Source organism: Zalophus californianus, chromosome 8 (assembly GCF_009762305.2).
Source record: "Zalophus californianus isolate mZalCal1 chromosome 8, mZalCal1.pri.v2, whole genome shotgun sequence".
NCBI classification, from domain to species: Eukaryota; Metazoa; Chordata; class Mammalia; order Carnivora; family Otariidae; genus Zalophus; species Zalophus californianus.
The window spans coordinates 14,091,658-14,107,582 of NC_045602.1; the positions used below are offsets into that span (position 1 = coordinate 14,091,658).

General features: G+C 37.9%; 1 protein-coding gene across 3 annotated transcripts in view; it reads right to left on the bottom strand.

The window, feature by feature from the left end:
• The window catches only part of SMC6 (structural maintenance of chromosomes 6), a 118,653-nt gene that overhangs the window by 57,071 nt on the left and 45,657 nt on the right, over nt 1–15,925 (bottom strand). For all 3 annotated transcript variants that reach the window (XM_027622758.2, XM_027622757.2, XM_027622756.2), the window contains exons 2-6: nt 11,735–11,877; nt 9,725–9,842; nt 7,558–7,663; nt 1,195–1,331; nt 484–545 (exon numbers count right to left, since the gene is read on the bottom strand). In XM_027622758.2, the coding sequence (XP_027478559.1) occupies nt 484–545; nt 1,195–1,331; nt 7,558–7,663; nt 9,725–9,842; nt 11,735–11,872 (561 nt within the window). In that variant the 5' untranslated portion in view covers nt 11,873–11,877. The remainder of the gene's footprint in view (nt 1–483; nt 546–1,194; nt 1,332–7,557; nt 7,664–9,724; nt 9,843–11,734; nt 11,878–15,925) is intronic.

Sequence of the window (15,925 nt, forward strand, 5' to 3'; positions counted from 1 at the left end):
AGACAATTCCAGTACTAATAAGACTATATGCTCTATTTCTAATTATTCAAGGTATCTTAGCAGAAAGGACTAGAGCCTTATCTCCTATAGGTATGATCAATAACCCCAAAATACATAAAGAAATGCTTTATTTTTCTAGAATAAATTTCTTTCTACAAAAAATTAGCATCTGAATTTTGGAAAACTATGATGCTATTCTGACCAGGATAGCAGAAAGCAAAGAAACTTTATAGCCTTTATTAACATTTATTTTATCCCATACCAGTATAAACTAGATGTTCTTGATTTTACAGGTGTTATATTATGCATTAAAAATTCCTGCTGGATTAGTAAATTTTAAGCAACTTTGCTAACAAGCGTTGTACACATTTGTCCTGTGGTCAATTTACTCACACGAGCCTATTTTAATTCTTTCAACACTACAAATGAAATCACGAGAAAGTGACCAGTTGCATTAATCTGAGACGAAACGTTAGCAATTACCTGTATGTTAAAATGGTCAAGAATGGCAATCAGCTCTTCTTTTCTAGTAGAAACCACAGTGCCTGGTTAAGAGAAACACATAAAATGACCAGACTGTTTCTAGGGCAGAAATACGGAGAAAAATAAGCAATTTTATTTACAAAAATAAAATTTTGTAAATTTGCTCATTTACAAACACAGATATTAACTATTTTGTTGCGTCCCTAGGAATAGGCACACATGTGAGGAGCTGCAGGCTGCGGTCATCATGCGCCAGGCACACAGAAGGAAGGAGTAGCACGGACGCAGGGACAGTGCTCTTCTTATCCCTGCAGCAAAACGCTTGCTCTTCCTTCTCATATATGTCTTCGCCTCCTCTTCCTTCATGTCCTTTTCCACCTTTGGCTAACCCCCCTTTCTACATGGGATAAAAACTGCAGGTGTGGGAGCAGGCCCGCTGGTGAGAACAAGGCAGCACAGCCTGTTTCAAGTGGACCCAGACTCTCGTAATCATGGTCCTGCCGTACGATGTCCTGGGTTAAAACAACTGTGTATATGTGTCCATACATAATCACGTGTATGTACATACATGCAGCCGATCCTACACATGACAAGAAAGAGGTTTCAAGAGAGAGGTAAGAAATGCCCTTTCAACGAATACCTGAGCAATCACTCTGCTGTTTGACTATTTACTAGCATTTTATGTGAAATGAAAAGACATTCATAACAAACCTGTTTCACTTTTTAGTTTATAAGATCGACTTCCATCCATGCTGATGTGTTGCTGCACGACTATAGAGTTGCCGTACACATTTGCTCTATAGGCATCATCTCCTCTGTTCCTTAATGTTATTGAGATATCTGCTGAGCTAAAGCAAGAAGGTTAAGCTAAGTCACATGAAGGTACAGTGCAATTTCGATACTAGGTTACTGTAATTTTCAAAACCTCTGAAGTAATTTGTCTATTTCATTTGAAAAGTAGCTTTATACCAGCCACTGATGGCTGACAGGCTACTACGGAATATAACACTCCTAACAAAAAAACATAGCTGAGAATAAGTGTTATAAAAACACTGACTATCCTATCTATAATAGAAATACCACATTCACATAAAAGTCACTTTTTAAAAAGATTTTATTTATTTATTTGAGGGAGATGCGCAGGGGGAGGAGCAGAGCGAGAGAGAGGAACAAGTTGACTCCCTGATGAGCAGGGAGCCCGACGTGGGGCTAGATACCAGGACCCTGAGATCACATGAGCTGAAGTCAGACACAACTGACTGAGCCACCCAGGCGCTCTAAAACCATTTAAGTTTGGTTGTTTCAAATCATGTAGAGAAGAGCAATGTGTAATACTATACTGCCTGACTACTCTGAATTATGTAACAAAGCATCATGCTGACAGCAGACCTTTAAGAATGATTAAGTAACAATTATGGTGAAATAATAACATTTTCTTTTTTTTTTTTAAAGATTTTATTTATTTATGTGAGAGAGAGAATGAGAGAGAGACAGCATTGGGGGTGAAGGTCAGAGGGAGAAGCAGACTCCCTGCTGAGCAGGGAGCCCGATGTGGGACTCAATCCCGGGACTCCAGGACCATGACCTGAGCCAAAGGCAGTCGCTCAACCAACTGAGCCACCCAGGCGCCCAATAGTAACATTTTCTAAGAGGATCAGAATCAAAGGAAGCAACTTTAATCTTTCAAATACTTGGCATTAAAAAAATGAAAGTATATGATATCAAGAAACACAGAAGCTCAAAAATTATTGAAGTTTTATTGGTATTATGGAAGAATTATTTTTAAAGTTTTAAAAAAGTTTAAAGCATTTATAGCCATGCATATTTTTTTGCATATTTTAATATATTATAGGAAAAAATCAATCTTTATTTTTCTACTTTAACTTTTATTAAAATAAGACTGAGTAGAAAAACAATGTCAATGAAATACATTACTAAATACAATAAAATTTCCTTAAACATAAAAGCAATTTTTTTTTTTCTGGCTCATATGCCAAAATGCTAAAGTCCTTTAATGTGAAACTACTATAACTGGTAATTAAATGAAATCTTTAATAGTACTTGTTTTCATGAATTTGTAATCATATTCCCAAATTGCTCCCATTTGTAGGAATTGCAGAAAAACATACTCCAGATAAACTTTCCTGTAAGCTGATACTACAGTAGGCACGCTGAAGGTTTTCATCTGTTCCTGCTGCCTCACCCTCTCCTCTGGGAGTGCTCAAGCAGAAAGACAGGGCTTAGCAACCATCAGTCCCCACCCTATCCCAAGGGACTAAGTTAAATACAGAAATCTGACACTAACTGAAACAGATTCTCTTCTTGAAAGATTCAAATTAAGAAGAACTGGTCAAATCCAAATAAGGTCTGTAGTTTCGTCAGTAATACCCATACCAGTGGGAACTGCATAGCTTTGATAAAAGTACCTTCGTTACTTAAGATGTCAACATTAAGGAAAATCAGAGAAGGGTCTAAAGGAAACTGTACTATGTTTGCAACATTTCCATAAATCTAGATTACTTCACAGTGAAAAATTTTATCAACAGACCCCAATGAAACCCCAATGAAGGCACAACCAAGTCAAGAGCTGGTGATTCCTTGAGGCCTCCAAGGACCAGAGAAACCAGTTTGGGACATCACCCCCTGATGAGAGGCTCCGGAGAGTATATAGTGGAGAAGCTCCTGGGAAGCCATCAAGACAGAAAGACAGACACCCACAGACACTGCCAGTGAATGAGAGACACAGAGAACACAAGAGCACTTCCTTACACACATCACCCCACAGACTAAGGCGGTAAGAGGTCAATGACTGCACACACAAAGACAGAGTAACAAAGACTTGGCTAAGTTATTAAGGAAGAGAACACATACTCCAGAGACGACAGAGAGAGAGAGAGAGAGAGAGACATTCACAAGCCCACAGACTTGTCATAAGGAGATGGAGGAAAGGGAGCACAACACAACACAGCCCCTTACGTGAGGGGTGAGGGAGGCTGGTCCAGCAGAAGGGTTGCAGCATGGATCTAAAAGGAGTGGCAGACAGAGGCCTAGAGACACAGACACAGAGAGAAAGGCAGGGACACAAAAAAGAAAGGCCCAGAGACAGCCAGTACTTGGTTCTGAGGTCTCTCAGTTCCGGTCACTCATGAAAACCAATCGTACTTCTTCCCTCCAGGTTCTAAGATATATATCTCTGAATCTTTACAATAAAATCTCCTTTTCTAAACTACCCTAAGCTGGGGTGTGTGTATTTAAATCAGAAATACACAATTAGGGCAGATATGTTCCTGAAAAATTGTAATCAATAGGATTTTTAAAAGCTTCTGAGTTGATTCTAATGAATAGTCGTTTGAAAATCATTAAAGTATTAATAGGGGAAGGGCAGCTGGCCTACTATATAGAGCAAAAAATATTTTATTTCACTAACTAGTATGATTACCTAGTATTAAGTGAATGCACCTCATAAAAACATTTAAAAAATAAAGTGACTACAGAGAAACAAAAGCAAAAAGGAACTACTGGGACTTCATCAAGATAAGAAGCTTTTGCACAGCAGAGGAAACAGTCGACAAAACCAAAAGGCAACCTATAAGGGCGCCTGGGTGGCTCAGTCAGTTGAGCGTCTGCCTTCGGCTCAGGTCATGATCCCAGGGTCCTGGGATTGAGCTCCGTATCAAGCTCTCTGCTCCACTGGGAGCCTGCTTCTCCCCCTCCCCGTCTGCTGCTCCACCTGCTTGTGCTCTCTCTGTCAAATAAATAAATAAAATCTTAAAAAAAAGACCAGATGCCTTTAAAAATAAATAAATAAATAAAAGGCAACCTACAGAATGGGAGAAGATATTTGCAAATGTCTTATGAGATAAAGGGCTACTATCCAAAATCTACAAAGAACTTATCAAACTCAACACCCAAAAAAACAAAAAATCCAGTCAAGAAATGGGCAGAAGACATGAACAGACATTTCTCCAAAGAAGACATACAAATGGCCAACAGCACATGAAAACACGCTCAATACCACATGACATCAGGGAAATACAAATCAAAACCTCCATGAGATACCACCTCACACCAGTCAGAATGGCTAAAATTAACAAGTCAGGAAATGACAGATGTTGGCGGGGATGCGGAGAAAGGGGAACCCTCCTACATTGTTGGTGGGAATGCAAGCTGGTGCAGCCACTCTGGAAAACAGTATGGAGCTTCCTCAGAAAGTGAAAAATAGAGCTTTCCTACGACCCAGCAACTGCACTACCAGGTATTTATCCAAAGAATACAAACACAGTGATTTGAAGGGGCACTTGCACCCCAATGTTTATAGCAGCAATGTCCATAAAAGCCAAAACATGGAAAGAGCCCAGATGTTCATCAATAGATGAATGGATAAAGAAGATGTGGTGTATATATACGTTGGATTATTACTCAGCCATAAAAAGAATGAAATCTTGCCATTTGCAATGACGTGGATAGAACTAGAAGGTGTTAGGCTAAGTGAAATAAGTCAGTCAGAGAAAGACAAACATCATATGATTTCACTCATATGTGGAATTTAAGAAACAAGACAGATGAACATAGGGGAAGGGAAGGAAAAATAAAGTAAGATGGAAACAGAGAGGAAGACAAAGTATAAGAGACTCTTAACGATAGAAATAAATGAAGGGTTGCTGGAGGGGAGGTGAATGGGGGGATGGGGTAACTGGGTGATGGGACATTAAGGAGGGCACTTGATGGAATGAGCACTGGGTGTTATATGCAACTGATGAATCTCTAAATTCTACCTCTGCAACTAAATGTTAATTAAATTGAATTTAAATAAAAAATCAAAAAAATAAAATGACTACATATATTTCCTCTCTGAATTATTAAACATCTCTCTTGATTAGCAAACATCTACTTTATTATTTTCATTCCTAGCTACTCCTTGTATTTAATAACTACCTTTAGTATTGTGAGAACTTGGGAGGCACTGGTATCCTGTTGTGGTAGGATCTGAATAAAGAAAGGCAAGTTTTTTAAAAAACTAAGGCTTAAGAGAAAGCTCCACTGAGCGTGAAGCCCGTCATAGGGCTGGATCCCACAACCCTGAGATCATGACCTGAGCCGAAATCAGGAGTCAGACCCTCAACCAAGCCACCCAGGCGCCCCATGAAATTCCTAGATATCGAACTTTTTAAATGAGAAAGGGAATGAGGAATAGTAATGGGTCTGATAAAGCTGTTTTTAAGCTACTTTTTCAGACAAGGTCAGTAAAAAGGAAACTGAGCTCAGGAAAAGCTGGGTCAACTGTTATTAACTGTTTAAAATATATTAATATCCCTATCTATAGGCAGCTGTATCCTTGAAAGTTGGTGATTTGTGTGAGTTGGCCTTTTTTTCTTTTTTAAAATGATATTTGAGGACAAGTCTCAGAAAGAAGTTTCTGCTTTGGTCTAGATACTTCCCAAATGGCAAAAAAACAAAAAATATTTAATTGAGACATAAAACATACAGTGGTACAGAGAAAAAAAATTTTTTTTCCTGAAGCTCCTATCTGAAAGATCAATGTGTTATCTGGCTAAGTAGACCAGGTGGTTGTTTGGACAACTAAGAAATGTATAGTTTGGTATAATGAATTGAAACAGAGCTGGGGCCATTAAAAATGTTTAAATAACTCTTTTTGACTTCAGATATCATTTGGTTGGGGACTACGGAGGGGAGAAGACCTTGCTGGGCTGGGACCCAAATAAGATAGGGAGAGACAGAAAATACACTGGAGAATTGTTACCAAATAGTTCTTTTCCAAGGCCATACAGCATGGAGAAATTATTTTCTGTGTATCTTCACCCCTTCTCCTGAGTCCACTTGGAACCCTGGCTTAGGGTTAAGATTCCTTATAGTTTTCTGAGAGATACACAAGAAAACTGCAATCCTGGTTCACATCCCATCCTCATTCTATTTTTTAGTAATACAATTGAAGAAGTCAAATGGATATGACACTGAGCAGAAGGAAAGTCTATTATATGAAATAAGATCACTGTTAATTATCAAAGTTCCAGAGGTTCTGGGCACAGGGCATGCAAAAGAGAAATGAGCAATGGGAGTAGCCTCACTCTGAGAGCTAGTGTAACAGAGTTTGGGACGTCTAGTTTTTAGAAGACACAAGGATCCCTTCAGAGTTACTTGAAACTGTATTAAGAAGAATAAGGAGATCAGCCTGACGAGTACTCCTAATGGACAAAAGGACCTAAGTCTATGATAATGCAAACTAGGCAATTAATATATAAGTTACACAAAGGCAAGTTATATCAAAAAGAAATACAAGTGGGGTACCTGGGTAGCTCAGGCAGTTAAGCATCAGCTCAGGTCATAATCTCAGGGTTGTGGGATCGAGCCCCGCATTGGGCTCCACTCTCAGTGTGGAGTTACTTTATTCCTCTGCTCCCCCACCCTTGTGCTCTCTCTTTGAAATAAATTAATTAATTAATTAATTAATTTAAAAAATCTTAAAAAAAGAAAGAAAGAAATATAAGCATAGAGCCAATGAGAATAGTTATATGACCATTCTCCAAGAGTCAAGATGGACCACAAACAGATGTGCTGTTGTGGTCCTCAAATCAAACTCACTGGCAAACCACCTGAGTAAAGGACATAAAACTAAAGACAGAGAGCAGAACACTTTTTTGGAATTTTTAGGGACTGGAGGCAGAAATTTTGTGTAGGGACCCTTGGCTGGTCACTGACTCTGCTTTTGCCTGTATCATACCAACGTGGACTTGGTGAAGTTTGGGTCAAGAGCCAGGAAAGTCCGTTGTTTATAAATATTCCCTTAAGCAGAAATAAATAGATTTATCACTGCTAGTTCTTTCCTCCAAAAAGGTAACAGAAACAAGAGTGTAAGTGGGCAGGCACATGGTAGTACTTTACACAAGCTTTCTGTCTGAAGAGAGTAACAGGCAACACTGGCCATGCTGGCAACAGGGAGCAAGAGAAAGGGATGGAAACAGAGGACTATTCTGCTCTAGTTCTGGGAAGCCAATTCATTTCCTATCATATATATATATGAACTGGGAATCTACAGCAGCTGCTTCTTACACTTACTTCTGTCCATCCTTCACAAAACCTTTTAAAGAAGAGCCTCTATTAGTAGCGACAGCTTTTCCTCCAAGGCCAACGATGAGAGCTGTGAGGACGGCGCTCTTCCCACCTAGAGACAGGTGTTGAAGAAATCACATTCATTAAAGAGAGAGAAATGAAAAGGCTGACTCCCACCATTTGATGTAAAAAGATTTCTGAATGAAGATGTAAATTAGTTCTAACCCTGAAATGAAGTGTTACACTTCAATTATCATTTTCTTTCAGCGAACATAAAAAAGTTGTACCTATCACAAGATATTTAGCTCTGCTATTAGAAAAAAAATAGTACATTTCAGGAATCAAATTTTTGTCACTGATAAGGAAATGGAAAAAAATGGTTGACAGCTTTCCAACCTACAACTCTCATTGTTTCACCTTGGTCCATCAGCCAATATATTAAAAATGAGTCTATCTTTTCTAATTACACATGTATACTTGATTCATCTAATTTTTATTACATTCCAATTTAGACATAATTTACTTTTTCCATAAATTCACAGAAGTCAGAAACTATTTTTAACAACCCTTGAATACAAGCAAGCTCCATTGGGACAGGGATGTTGTTTGTTTTATTCAATGTTCTATCTCCAATAGCGGCCCATAAAAGCACTCTGGTATTTAACAAATGAATGAATGAACTTAAATATGAAAAAATCATCAGTCATACAGATGAATGTTTCTATGTAATATTTTGACAATTATTATTCCTAATTTGAATATTATTCATTTGCTAGCTTTCTGAAAAGTACACTTCTTTTTATGCTAACAGATATAAAATATCACAAGCTGAAATTTCAAAATCTAAACAATTACCCAGAATATGTAATCGTTTTCTGAACTCCACAATCAACCAATTCAATCAACTCTTACCAGCCTATTATGTTCCACGATATACCCTAAATTAACCCAAATATACCACTGGTTAACCTGATTTAGTTCCTGGAATGCCTTTTGAGTCTCTAAATCTCTGTTTCTTTATTTCCAAAATTATTGCCTCCACTGTTTACATTATTTCTTCTTCTCTCAGTTTTATTAATAAAATCACTGCTTCAAAATTAAAAACAAAAAAAAAAAGACAAGACCTAATTGCAGAACCCACCAGTCTTTCCTTATTTCTTGTCCTGCGGGGCCTCCCAGTAGCAACAATCCCTCTGTCCATTCTCTCCTTCTGAAAACATTTTCCTCTTGACTGAACACAAAGCAGGGGAAACAAAGAACGACAACTAAACACTGAACAGAATGTGGAGCTGCACTCACCTACAGTCCTTTCTAAGCACCACCACCAGCTGTAGACTCTGAGAAGCCTCCTTTCCGTGTACTGGCTCAATCAAACTGTCAACAGCTCAGGCCACGCTGGTCCATCACAAAAGCTGCCTAACAGGTCTTTCTAACCCCTGTGTCTCTGCCCTTCTAATCCATTCTCCACACAAGGAGGCCAGTTTGTTTCACAAATCTTGACCGTGTCATCCCTTCCTCATAAACTTTAATTGGTTCTCCACTGACTTTTGAATAAAACACCAAAATCTTTATCATGGCATTCAAGGTTCTCACCAATATCACCTACAACAGCACTCTCAAGTGTCAGTTTCTACCCCTCCCTATCATGTAGGATATGATAAAGCCATCTAAGGTTGTTCACCACTGTCCATGCACATCTTCTTCCCCAGTAAGACCTACAGAATCTGTCATAGTCATTCAAGTACCACCACAAATACCACCTCCTCTTTAAGCTTCATTGGCCACGGTGAGAAGTAGTTTCTTTCATGTTTGGATTCCATGGCACTCTGTTTATGCTCTATTATAACATTTAATAGATGTAAGATGCAAGGCTGCCTCAATCACAATGAGGGTAGTTTGTCCACTCTTCTATGGTATGAATTTCAAAGTATATGGATTAAAAAAAAAATAAGCAGGAAATGTTTATTCTTACTACATAAATAACGAACCTAGAGTTAACTCATTATTTTCTTACAGTGTAGACTGGCAGCAAATACTGAAAATATTCATGACTACAAGTTCTAGATCTAAAACTTACATTTATCAGCATTCACAGACACCTATTTTAAAAAGTTAATGCATTCTAACTGTAAAGTACTGCTCAAAGTCAAATAAGGAGGACAAAAGCACTTACTTCCATTGTTGCCAACAACAAAGTTGACATTAGAACCAAATTTAAAGGGTCCAAGCATCGAATGACACATAAAGTTCCTTAGCTGAATACTCTCAATTATTCCAACTTCTGCTGCGGTCTATTAACAAAAGAAAAAAAAAAAGAGAGAGAGAGAGAGAGGAAGAGAGAAAACAATTAATGTGTCTAATAAAATCACTATAACCACCTAAGCATTTGGAGAAAGTTCAGCAGGGTTACTAATGAAAAAAGTTATAGTAAGCAAATAACCTTAACTTCAAAGAGTAAGATGAAATTAAATGGGAACCTTCTATGAGGAATCACTCATTCTAAAGTCCTTAAAGGATCTAATAATTGTATCACATAGTTTCTTAATAGGACAATACTAGCATTTTGAGTCAGATAATTTTTTGTTGGAGGGGGGCTGTTTGGTGCATTTTGAGAATTTTAACAACATCCCTAGCTTCTACCCACTAGATGATGGTAGCACACATCTAACCCCAAGTTGTGATAACCAAAAATATATACAGATATTGTTAAATGTCCCCCCGGGGTGGGGGGGGATGCAAAATCCCCCCTTGAAGCGAGAACCACTGGTACAATAAAATTTTTTAATCTTTTTTAACAGTGTCTTTAAAAACTCCCTGTTTCTTTTCTTCTGGATGCCATCTTATTAAAAAGCAGAAGCATTTACATCCTTGTATGAGCAGAATATTGGAAATTATGGTTGAAGACTTTTTAAAGTAAATTTTTATTTTGATCTAATTGTAGATGCATTGTAAGAAATAACAGAGGGATACTGTGAATTCTTTACTTGGGTTTCTGCTCACGGTACATCTTAAAAACTGTAGTACAATATCACAACAGGGATACTGACATTGATCCAGTCAAGATACAGAACATTTCCATCACCACAAGGATCCCTCATGTTGCCCTTTTACAGCCAAGCCACATCCCACCCAATCGGCCCCGACTTTAACCCCTGGTCCACTAATCTGTTCTACATTTCTAGAACACTGTCACTTCACAAATGTTATAGAAATGGCTATTGTTGCCTACATCGGGAGTTCACTGCTAAGTAGTATTTCATGGTATGAATGTACCATAGTGTTTAACCTGTTCACTCACTGAATGACATCTGGGTCGTTTCAGTTTCTGGCTATTATAAATAAAGCTGCTATAAACATTCATGTATAGGGGCACCTGGGTGGCTCAGTCATTAAGCATCTGCCTTCAGCTCAGGTCATGATCCCAGGGTCCTGGGATCGAGCCCCGCATCGGGCTCCCTGCTCAGCGGGAAGCCTGCTTCTCCCTCTCCCACTCCCCCTGCTCGTGTTCCCTCTCTCGCTGTGTCTCTATCAAATAAATAAATAAAATCTTAAAAAAAAATTCATGTATAGAATTTTGTGTGAAGGTACATCTTCCTTTCTCTGGGACAAATGCTGTGTTATAGGGTGCATGGTGAATTAAAAAAAAAGAACAGCCGAACTACTTTTCAGAGTGGCTGTATTATTTTACATTCCCACCAGCAATCTATGAATGATCCAGTTTCTCCTCATCCTTGCCAGCATTTGAACTTGTCACTGTTGTCACTGTTTTTAATTTTAGTCATTCTGATGGGTGTGTAGTAATATCTCATTGTGGTCTTAATTTGTACTTCCCCAATAACAAATGATATTGAACACCATGTCATGTCACGTCCCTTACTGTCCTGAAGCCTGCAGGGTTGATGCTACAGTTTTGTTACTGATAATTTGTGCCTTCTTTCTCTTCTTCCCTTTGATGGCCTTGCTAGAGTTTTGTCAAATTTATTGATTATTCCAAAGAATGAGCTCTTTTATTGTTTTCTTTACCAATTGTTTCCAATAATTAACATAAATGTCAAAAGTAGTCATATTATTTTACCTTAGGTTTTTTTTTAAATCATACTGCCTTTCCTTACATTGAATTATCAAGAATATGACATATAAACCAGACATGAGAACCATGCCAGGCCCCAAATTTTGCACTTACCAAAGTAGAGGTACCATTAGTGAAAGAAACTGTACATTCATCTTCATCACCGTCTTTGTCAAAGTCATCCAGCTCTTCTTGTCTTGATCTTTTGGCATTTTCAGGAGAGAAGAAATTTTCTTCCTTTCTTTTGGCCATCGGGTCTGAACATATATTAGAGTAACAATGCAGTAAATCAAGTATAGGCATCCATATGATGCTTCCATTCACATTAAACTTAACAAAATAAATGAGACAAAGCTTAAATTTTAAGTACTATGTCCATTCGTTTTTACTTTTAAAAAAGTAAAAATATCATCTGTACATAAGCCAAAGAACACCAGTGGCTACTAGAGGCTGGAAAGACAAAGAAACAGATTCTCCCCTCGAGTCTCCAGGAAGAAACACAGCCCAACTGCTGTCTTGGTTTTAGCCCCAGGAGTCATGTCAGACTTCTAACCTGCAGAAGTATAAGGTAATAAATGTAATGTTGTTGTCTTTTTAAATCATGTGTGTATGGGGTGCCTGGGTGGCTCAGTTGGTTAAGCGACTGCCTTCGGCTCAGTTCATGATCCTGGAGTCCCAGGATCGAGTCCCAGGATCGAGTCCCGCATCGGACTCCCTGCTCAGCAGGGAGTCTGCTTCTCCCTCTGACCCTCTTCCCTCTAGTGCTCTCTATCTCTCATTCTCTCTCTCTCAAATAAATAAATAAAATCTTTAAAAAAAAAATAAATCATGTGTGTATGCTACACTAGCTGATTTTACTTCAGAGTTATTCATGGCCAAGATTTTATTGATATGGGTCTACCTAAATGTTTTGACTCTTAAACTCACAAAAGGTAAAAGATTTTATTTGTGAAACTGTGGCTTCCACAGTTGACCCCTGGAGTCACTGAGGCTAAGGAAAGAGCTCTGGTAAAGTTCTAGATCTGAATCCTTGCGTCTACAGCCTAACGCAACACATAGGGCAGCAGTTCTCAAAGGTTGTGGCTGATCTCTTAAAAAGTACTCAGGACTTGAAAGAGTTTTTTATTTACCCCTATCAATATCTACCATACTGTAAATTAAAACTGAGAAACTTTTAAAACAAAGAACACATATGTACATGTTCTATCAGTCCTCAGAGCAATGGCATCATCACGTCTCATAACCTCTGGAAAACTCCATTCGCTCATAAGTGAATGAGAGTGAAAAAGGCAAATAACATCCGACTGTTATTATGAAAACTGTTTGACTTTGTAGACCCTTTGAAAGAGTCCTGGACCACACACTGCAAACTGCTTAGTACAGGGGATACTATAATCAAGTCCATGACACAGTGCCATAAATTGTAAGGCACAGCTAACAAGCAATTAAGTTAGAGCAGCAGAGAAGAAGCCAACCATAAAATGACTTATAGACTTGATATTCAAAGTATGGTCCAAGGACCAGCAAGTAGCATCTACATCTCCTGGGAATGTATTAGATATCCAGAATCTCAGGCCCCTTCCTAAACCAAATGAATTAGAAACTTCATTTTTAACAAGATCTCAGGAGATTCACAAGTGCATTAAAGTTTAAGAAGAACTGTTGTAAACAACATTCTAAAACTTGGACTTTATCCTATCCTGAAGGCAATGAAGAACCTAATCATAATAAAACAAATGCCATCTAAAAGGTATTTATTAGATCAAATCTGAAGGACATTTAACCTAAACAAATGCCTGAGACAATACTAAGATTACAGTCACAATTACATAATAGTTAACATCTTTCTTTTTCAAATAATTGAATGTTAATTTTGAATCTCTCAAACAAGTTAAAACTTGAAAATCCAACCTATTTCTCAAACTATTTAACAAGAGTCAACGTATATTAGTTTCAGCTTGTTGCTAACTTAAATTCCCTGGAATACCACCATGCCATTATTTTCCCCAAAATACCTTCTTCTCTCCCACCCATTCTCTATTTCCTTCTCAATTACTGAGCAGTAATTTATTTATTGCAGGAAAGCAAAGAGGACACATTACCGTTTGGTTTTCCCCACGCTAAATGCCTTTTTAGATACTGTTTTCATTAATGCCCAATAACGATCTTGCAGTTAGCAGGCACTCAGACATCAGCTGACTGATTTTAGTATTTTACCATGAAAAAAAATGGCAGTTTTTCAAGTAAAACTGGGGGAGGGAGGTGCTTGTAGATAAATGTGGTTAAGCTTTTTAAAATGAATGTGAGATTCTGTACTACACAGAAGATGGTGTGCTACATGATGACGATGTTTTTTATTTGCTATGCTTGGCCTAGGATTTGCAGTTTTCTATTAGGTTGCCATGGTAACATGCATCTGACAGACACTGAAGGATCCTACCTTTTAAAATACAAATAACTCTGTAATTTAATGATAATGGATTTTTAAAAACACATATGAATGTCCTGAGAGTTAGATACAAGTTAAAACAGTAAAATTATTTCCAAAAGGCTAAAGAGACATATAAATAGATACAAAGAAAAATACTTCTAATATTCTGAAATACAAAAGGGAAAAAAAAAATCTCCTCTGGGATTTTCAATACAGCCATAAAGCTCTTCATTTGTTTATTTACAATAAAAAAGTCAGAATTAAGGGATACATCTCTCCCTCACAGGAAGCAAATCAGAGCAGGATAGTAACATATATACAACTGTCAATGAAAAGTAAGTTCAAGAAGGAAAATCAATAACCAAGAGTTCATTACAGCAAGTTAGTGAATAGGAAATTTGATAGATCAAATACACTTCAACAGGATTATAAATTCCTAAATATTAAATTTTATTGTGAACCATCTAATAATTCATACTTCCCATTAACATCTGGTAAAGTTCTAGATCTGAATCTTTGCGTCTACAGCCTAACGCAACAGTGAGAACAGGATGTAACAGAACTGAAATTATCAACAGGAAATAATGGTCAAAAATAAAGGCAAATTGCTGCTATATCTGCATCTGCTGTGGACTGTTTACCTCATCTCCAATTCTGCCCCTCCCACCACCACCGACATACTCAATTCTGCATTAAACAATCTCATTTTTAATGTAGTGAACTAATTAATAATTAAGCACATTGCTTGGGATTTTTCATAAAATCATAAGATGCAATACATAATAAATAATATAAATAGTTAAGTGAAAAAATTCTTAAGTCCATCTATCAAACAATTCTAGATCAGTGTGAATGGGGGCAAAAGAGACCAGCCACTAAAGGGTGAGGAGGCGCTGAAGAAAAGCAGTGGCAATATCAGGGATGAGAGGAACAGAAGAAACCAAAAGAGATTTAAAAGTATGGGTGAGGGGTGCCTGGATGGCTCAGTCATTAAGCATCTGCCTTTGATGCTTTCGGCTCAGGTCATGGTCCCAGGGTCCTGGGTTCAAGCCCCATATCGAGCCCTGCATTGGAGCCCCATATCGAGCCCCATATCGAGCCCTGCACTGGAGCCCCATATCGGGCTCCCTGCTCCGTGGGAAGCCTGCTTCTCCCTCTCCCATTCCCCCTGCTTTGTGTTCCCTCTCTCGCTGTCATTCTCCGTCAAATAAATAAATAAAATCTTTAAAAAAATAAAAAATAAAAGCATGGGTGAAATGGGGGAGTAGAATTAACATTTGTTAAATATCTACTTACTACATGCTTATCTTTTGAGATAAACACTTTATCTCTTTTAATCCTCAACATTCATATAAGCACTGTCCTTATTTTACAAAGGGGGATATTGAGACTCAAGAAGACTTTCTGCCCAGACTTGTGTAGTTGTAACTTAGCAGAGCTCAGATCCAAACCCAGGTTTGTCAAAACCCAAAGTCAAACTTCTTCAATGCCCAGGTTCGTCCAGGCATGAACGACTGAGTTTGTTTATAGGCAACGAAATTGGCTATTATTTGTCTTATCTATGTTTTGTTAATGTATAAAGCTACAAAAAGGATTGTACTGTGATGTGTCCTTCTAATGTTACTATCTGAGCCAATTAAAACTTTGGGCTTTAAAAAATTTCATTTTGTGTTTCATTTTTAGAAACAATCTTCACACAATGTTAAATGCCGTAATAAGTAGACAGTGCAGGTTTGGAAAGAAAAGGGGTAAATAATACATTTATTTTGTTTGGAAACACTGAGTTTGAAGCGTTCCTAGGATATTAAGAAGGAGAGGTCAATAGGCAGTAAAATACACTCTGCAGTAGGGGTGGATTTGGGAGTGATGCTAAG